An 8,209-nucleotide genomic window follows, 5' to 3' on the forward strand; every position below is an offset into this window, starting at 1 on the left:
TATTCTCTTCCTACCCTTTGTTAAATTATTGAGAGAGAGAGCATCATCTTTACTAAAAGTTTTCAAATAGGAGCCGAAATATTTTACTCCTTCTATAATTTTGGTTTTGAAAATCTATTTTTAGATTCCATTTTTCAACTAACCAAATAATATTTTAATTATTTGCGTAAAATACAATTTAGTGTAAAAAATATACTTTTAACTTTGATGAAAATTTCATAAATCCCTTTATTATTTTTTTTCATTTTTAGGTATAAAATAATAAAAATTCAATTGTATATTGGAGTGTTATGTAATTAATATATTTAATTTCCTTAAAAGTTGTATTTGATTTTTATTAGAATTAAATATTTTAAATTTATATTTAATTTAATTATTTATTAACCTTGAAATGAAGTTATTAAATTACTTTTATGTAAAATTAATTAATTGACATTCTTTAGAAGATTTTAATGAAAATAAATTATAAAAGTAAAAAAAATCGAAGTTAATATTATGATTAAATTGAAATTTAAATATTTCATATATATTTGCACCAATATTTATTAAAAAGAAAAAGAGAAGAAAAATCAAAACAAAATATAATTATTATTGATAATAATTTTTTAAAAATAAACCTACCACTAATTAGGATTTAGCTTTCTGATAAAGGTAAGGTCTTGGAAAATATAAAATCCATTATGTGTAAACATTGGTCTATATTTTTTATTGTGATTTATATCTTATCATCATTTATGTATATTGTATAATTTAATTTTGATATAAAATTATTAAATAATTAAATAATTAAATATTTTTATTTTTATTTTATTGTTCCGAGTTTGAAATTATCTCCAAACAAAACTTTTTTATATTTAATTATTTTTAATAATATTTAAAGAATACTTCCCCATCCACCAATTCATGCTTTATGACTGAAAATTTTTAACAAAAGCACGAAATGGATTTGTTTCTAAAGTCTAAACCCCCAAAATGGCATTTTATTATCACGATTCCTTCACTAACCCAAAAGTCGGTGGTTCACATGTACTAAATTATGGTTTTCAAATATGAATATTAGTTTATTTTTCCAAAAACATGTTTTAGAAAAATATTTTTTTAATACTGAAATATGCCTAAACCCTATCAAATATTTATTCATGTCACACCTATATTGGGATTAAATGGAAAAAAATACTATAAATTAAATATAATCAATAATTTATTTTGGAATTTTATTTAAAATTATAATTTAAGCTATTTAATTTTTAAAAAATAAAATTATCAAAAAAGATAAGTATATTTATAATAAAATTCATTGTTTGAAAAAATAAAATTTTAATATTTTTTCTAACAAAATTGTTTTTTTTTTGTAATATATGTACAAAAGTAAAAGAATATGGGCTAGAAGAAGAATCTACACATTTTGGCTATGCATTGCAACCTAATTGTTTTTAATTAAGTCTAAAAAATTCGCCTGTCGTAGTGAACACTCAAAAGGGGATCGAATTCCAAAACTCTTTTTCATAAAGGCAGGTAAAGAAAGATCAAACAAAAAGGGAAGAAAAAAAAGCTAAAATGATCACTACATCCATAGCTTAATTAAATATTAATATTACTGGTCATGCCCAAAAACGCATCTTTTTTACCTCTACTACTAAAATGATCACTACATACATAAATACATACATACATGCATGCATGAATGTCGAAGTGCATGAATGTTAAAACCTTTTCAAGCCCAATAGTATGCCAGAATCCAAAGTGTGACAGCAAGGCTGAAGAGAATGTTGTTGCTGGTGCTCGTGAAGAGAGGCACAGCATGACTTGGATCATTGATGCCGGTGGTTGTTCCCGACGGACTAAGTGAGGTGGTGCCACCACCAAACACCGTTGGAGACCCGGTGGTTGTGCCGGTGGTTGTCCCCGTGGTGGGTGTCGTGGAAGGAATCCCGGTGCTTGTCCCTGTTGTCGGTGTCCCCGTTGTTGGTGTGGTAGGAGTCCCTGTGGTTGGTGTTGTGGTAGGAGTCCCTGTGGTAGGTGTTGTTGGAGTCCCTGTAGTAGGAGTTGTCGGAGTCCCTGTACTCGGAGTTGTCGGAGTCCCTGTGGATGGTGTTGTGCTTGTGCCACTGTAAAATTTAGCACAACATATACAATGTTAAAGATGCATAAATTTTTTGGTGAAATACCAAACAAAGAACATAAAAGAACAAAATATTACTTGATGAATGATAAATTGAAAACATGAAAAATCCCAAAGTAAGTTTCATCAAAGTGGGCAGATTCCAGTGAACATACCTGGAAGGAAAACTGCAAGTAGAGGGAATATCTGCAATTCACAAAGAAAATTATGAAAAATCCAAGGAATAAAAAAGGAAAAAAAAACATTTATTGAAATGGGTTGGTCAGAAGGACTTTACTTGAAGGAGGATTAACGCTAACAGTAGCAGTGCCTGAAAAATCACAGCTTCCTTGAGCTTGACCTTTCTTTTGGAAATAGCTATTGACTGCATAATTGCAGTGATCTTTCACAGTGTTGGGATTATAACAAGGACCATTTTGATTAATTGGAGTACAATCAGCTCCTGCTCCACAAGCATAATCCAGGGTTTTCTGAAGTGTTTGCTCATTCACTCCATCTTTACATAAGCAATAGTTGGCACCTGTAGACACCATAAACAACTAAAAAACACTTCCAATTTTTTCATAAGCAAGCTGAAAATATCTTCTTTTAAAAGAATGGGGGTTTTTTCCCCTTTTCTTTTGTTTCCCTTTGCATCAAACAAGAAAAACCGATCTCAGAAATCTTGAGTTATGGATCTGAAGTTGAAAAACAAGAGAAAAAAAAAGGTGGTCTTTTGCCCAATGGAAAGAAAGAAAATCAAAGAAACACCAAGAAACTTACTTGAATGGCCAGACATGGCTAAGAAAAGAACAACATAAATGAAAGGAACCATGATTGATGATGCAAGGTTTGGGAAGGGAATAATTGTAATATCAACTGACTTTCAAAGATATACTGTTAGCAACAAAACTTGGAAGCAAAAAGAGAGAGTGGAGAGATTTCCAGACCAACAACAAGATAAGAAACAAAAAAGAATGACGGTGGGTAGTGTGACTGGTGATGGTGAGTGTCTGTATCTGATATATAGAACCCTTTTTATTACAGTAAGTTATCTTAAAACAAGTGTTTATGAAAACATATACTAATTACTTGGCATAGGTAGATACATACAAATGAATTTGTAAAAATCTCTCAAATGTTTCTCACTTTCTTTTGCTTTATGTTCTTTTAAAGTGTCATGGCAAACTGTGCAACGTTCCTAATTTAGAAAAAAGGTTTTTGTCATGTATTTGACCCTTTTTTCCTTCTTTCCAGCATAAACCATGTGCATGTATGTTGGTATTATTGCATGCAATATAATATATTCATGGAATGATTCAATTTTTTTTAACCTAGGTTGAAAAGTCACACAATTTTCAAATAAATTTAAATTCGTTTTGTTTCACAAAATTTAAATTTAAATTTATTTAAAAATATAAAATTATTTTTTAATATTATAATCTTCAAATTTTAAATATATATGTTTTTAAAAATATAATATTTTATTAATTAAAATTTAATTCAATTGGTATAAATATGATTAGAACGGTTTACCATTCCACGCCACGGTAGAAGGTAAATTTGAAGTAACAGTGAAAGTAAGGATGGAGTGATGAGGGTCCTAGCATTGGGATCCTTTTAGAGCTACTTTTTCAAGTTTTAATCAATGTGCTGTCACTATGTGTTTTGCTTTTTCTTGTGCGTGATGCTCCTTATTTTTCAGCCTTTTCGTTGAGCTTAGATTCGACACGAATCAATAAAGTAATCAATATTTATGTATTTTCATATATTTACATTCTTATATCATACTTCCACGTTGTCCTGTTTTTAAGATTATCATTTGATGATCCACCAAAAAGGTTATCATTTCATGTGGATTTTTTTAATGTTAATAATAGAATTAAAAATAAACTTTAAAAAAAAGAGTTAAAATAATTATAGAAAGGGGTTAGTTTATATTACTGTAAAACTTAAGTAAATTTAAATTGCATTTATTTCAATGTTATTGTATAAAATATATTTTATTGTTTGATTTTTTTGAATTAAATAATATTATTAGTAAAAAATAAACACAATATAAATATATTTGTGATAAAAAAATTATAGTAGTGTATTAAATTAAATAATATATTTGTGATAAAAAATTATAGTAAAATAATATTTTATGATAATTGATATCTTATCTAAATTAAATAATAATGCGGTGTCTATTAAAAATTAATTTAAATTACATATATTACATATATGAAAGTGAATACTTACACGTTAAAATTGAAAGAGATAAATGAAACTAAATAAGATTTAAACAATTACTCATATTTATATAATTAAAATATCTATATTTTATACTACAAAATAGTCATTATTAAATATTTATAATTGTAATATATATTTTTTAAAATATAAATATTTTCAATAATATATTAAGAATATTATTTAAAATAAATAAAAATGTATATTACTAATTTATTATATTTTAAAATATAAATAATTTAATATGTATGTTTAATAATATTTAATATTATAATATCCATGTTTATTAGAGTATGTTGTAACTGATTTCAGTTAAATAGATAAGTTGGTTAGCAACAGTTTACTTTTCCTTGTATGTGTATAAAGTCACCTCTCATGTTCTCAATCAATCAAGCTTTTCTCTCAAGGTTATTCGTAATAATTTAATTTGTTCATAAAAGTAAGCTAAATTCTTATAAAAGTAAGAACAGAGTAAACTAAATTCTTATGAATAACCTTGAGAGAAAAGCTTGATTGATTGAGAACATGTGAGGTGAATTTATACACATACAAGGAAGAGTAAATTGCTACTGACCAACTTAGCTACTTAACTGAAATCGGTTACAACATATGCTAATAATGTTTAATAAGGCGCCTTGACCAGATGGTATGATCCCAACCTTCTTCTAAAGTTGTTAGCCTATTGTTGTTGATGATATTTTTACTTAGTGTTGCTTTTAGCTCAACAGAGGTGAATTCTTGCTTTGGTTAATGATAATTTAATTGTTTTGATTCCTAAAAAAGACAAATCAAGTTGTATAAAAGAGTTTCACCCAATTGCCTTAAGTAATGTTGTCTATACAATCCTTCCTAAAGTTCTCGCTAATAACTTGAAAAGTATCTTGCCCAGTGTCATTTCACTTATGCAATCAACATCTATTTTAGGCTGCTTGATCATGGATAATGTCTTGGTTGCTTTTGAGTTAATCCATCATATGAGGAATAAAGGCCGGGTTGAATGGGTGAGATAACCTTAAAGATTGATATTCACAAAGCATACAATTGAGTGCATTAAAATTTTATGTTGAATATGAGCTTTGATTCTTGATGGGTTGTGTATCAATTGTTAGCTATTTTGTCTCTTACCATAGGAGTAAGATCAGTTGTGTCAAAATGACTCATTGTCTCTGTACTTATTTATTTTGTATATTGAAAGTCTTGATTTCCTGTTGTAAAGGATAGAGTCTAAAGGAGAATTATATGTCATTTCTATATGTCAACAAATGTCAAGTGTGTCAACCTTTTATTTGCTGATGATAGTTTTTTCTTCTTTTTCTTCAACATTAATGATTCGGACATATCGACTTTAAGAATATATTGAAGTATTATGAGGAGATATATGGGCAAGCCATTAACTACCAAAAGTTTGGTATCATGTTTAGTTGAAGTATGACTCTCAAGTTTGTGTTGAGACCTTGATGTAGTTTAAATGTCCTTCTAATTTTTTGAACAAATTTATTTAATAAATTTTTCATTGATATCCTCAAATTTGTTTTTGGCCAATCTTGACCCAAACCCAAACTCAAACCCTAGTCTAAGCAAACCAAATCAATTTCATTTCCACATCCTCTTTCCTCTCTCAAGAATTTCAATCTTGGGGTCGACTGACTTCCCTGGAACTCAAACCAGACACCCTTCTACGGATAAGCAAAATTAGATTCGACTCGAAAAAATCGAAAAAAATTCAAATTTCGAGTTAAATGAATCGAGCTATTCGAGTCAACTCGATTTTTTTTGAATTTCGAGTTCGAATCGAGTTGAGTTTTCGAATTCGAATAATTCGAATATCAAACTATAATATTTTATATTTTTACCCAAAACTCCAAAAACTTTTTATTTTTCCCTAAAAACTTTTACTCCTTCTTACTTTTCCCTCAAAACTTTTACTTCCCTCCTATCTCAACCCCCCATCTACCCAAAATCTATTTCCCACCAAAATTTTACTATCCCATTTACTTTTCCTCAAAATTTTACTCTTAAAAACTCTTAAAACTTTTTATTTTCCCCCTAAATTTTTACTCCCTCCCACTTTCCCTCCAAAACTTTTACTTCCTTCCCATCCCAGCCCTCCATCTACCACAAACTCATCCCCCTATTTTTTTTAATATTTTCCCTCCAAAATTTTACTCTCCCTATTTACTTTCTCTCAAACTTTTACTCTCCAAAACTTTTTATTTTCCACCTAAACTTTTACTTCTCACTCTTTACTCCCAAATAAAAAATTAAAATTATCCAAAACAAATTCCTAAACATAAATATTAATAATTTTATTTATATCTACTATTTATATTTTAAAATTAAATTTCACACTTTATATTATTTATATTATTGAATTGTTTAATCATATTGAATATTTATATTAAAATTGAATTATTAATGATGCCATAAATATTCGTGTTAAAATTTTATATTGGTATCAATTTCACACTTTATCTTTAAAATAAATTTTATTAAAAAAATCATATTTTTACATTTAATATATTTTTTAATTCCAAAATATATAGTGACAAGAATATGAAGATAATTGAAACAACTAAATATAAAAGATTAATAAATAATTTATGAAGTGATGAAAGATAATAAAAAATTTGATTACGGTAGACAAATTTTATTACGATAGGTGACAGTGATTATAAGAACCTAAAATTATTTTTTAAAATTTAACTCGAACAAATATATTAGATTCTATTCGATTGAAATTCCATCTCACTCGACTCGAATCAAGGAAATTTCAAATCAAATTAATATGTAAAATATGATTCGTTAACTCGATTAACTCATAATTTTTTCATTCGATTCAATCCTAACCCTCCTCCCTGCACCCTTCTATACCGTGAGAAATGGAGGAATCCTAATGCCGCCCAAAATCCAACCTCCCCGGTCCAATTGCTTGCTCCCCTAGGCCTCTTGGGCCAGTCCTTGCACTCCGGATTCAGTACCCCTCCCAGTCCATCGACGCGCCTGCTTAATGAACCATTTCGCCGATTTGATGATTCAACAACGCTTGACTGAAGTGAAAGAGCTTTTCAAGTTCTGGGTTCGATCGCTGGATGAGAATGGAAAGCTAAGTTTGATGTTAATCTTTTTAATCATTATCTGAGAGCTAATTTGATGATTGGAGCATCATCTGGGGATTTACTTGATTTCGTCGCCCAAATGGATGATTTTGAGCTTGTTCCCAATTTAGGGTCGTTTAATTTGATTTTAAAGGCCACGCGTCAGGCTAAGGAAACTGAAGCTGCTGAGAAATTGCTTGAACGGTTAGTTGGATGTAGTAGTGCTATACCTTTTCTTTTTAAAACTTGATTTCTCGTTACCCTTTTGCTTGAAAGTTCCCTAAATACTTCGTTTTGAGTTAGTAGATGAGATGGGAGCAAAAAAGTTCTCATTTTCTTTTAAAAATAAAATTCATTACGCTGCACTCCAAATTTGTGATGTGAATTGTAAACGTGGATTTAGTTTTAAGTTTTTTCTTTTTATTTTTAATTGTAATGAGAATTTGAATCCTCTATATTTGAGATTGTGTGGTTGTCTTTGGTTGACGGTTCATAGTTTTTGGTTGATGTTGTTTCGGTGAATTTTAGTGATGTTAGATGAATGACAATTGGATAAAGATCGCAATTGGGTTATGAATTGGGACAGAAAGGGTGATGCATTATTTATTTTTGAAGATTTAAATTCCTTTTATAAATTTACTCTGTAAGGATATGCATTTGTGTTTGAATAGGATGTCCCTTGCATCGGTAAGATACTGCTTTAAGTTTATTGGAATTACATTCTAAACACTAGTGATATTAAATCGGTGTTGTCACCCTTCACTTTGTCCCTGTCACG

At 28.8% G+C, this 8,209-nt stretch overlaps 1 protein-coding gene across 2 annotated transcripts; it reads right to left on the bottom strand.

The window, feature by feature from the left end:
- Positions 1 to 1,573: 1,573 nt before the first annotated feature.
- Positions 1,574 to 3,299, bottom strand: LOC107920666 (PLASMODESMATA CALLOSE-BINDING PROTEIN 3). 2 transcript variants are annotated; one of them, XM_016850481.2, is made up of 4 exons: positions 2,885 to 3,299; positions 2,400 to 2,642; positions 2,278 to 2,308; positions 1,574 to 2,108 (listed from the first exon to the last, which is right to left on the bottom strand). In XM_016850481.2, exons 1-4 carry the CDS (start codon positions 2,934 to 2,936, stop codon positions 1,715 to 1,717), a joined length of 720 nt encoding a protein of 239 aa, XP_016705970.1. In that variant the 5' UTR covers positions 2,937 to 3,299; the 3' UTR covers positions 1,574 to 1,714. The 2 variants fall into 2 exon arrangements, with proteins under 2 accessions (XP_016705970.1, XP_040939076.1); XM_041083142.1 differs by having other exon boundaries at positions 2,201 to 2,308.
- Between the last annotated feature and the right edge of the window lie 4,910 nt (positions 3,300 to 8,209).

The sequence above is a fragment of the Gossypium hirsutum genome, chromosome A12 (assembly GCF_007990345.1).
Source record: "Gossypium hirsutum isolate 1008001.06 chromosome A12, Gossypium_hirsutum_v2.1, whole genome shotgun sequence".
Lineage (NCBI taxonomy): Eukaryota > Viridiplantae > Streptophyta > Magnoliopsida > Malvales > Malvaceae > Gossypium > Gossypium hirsutum.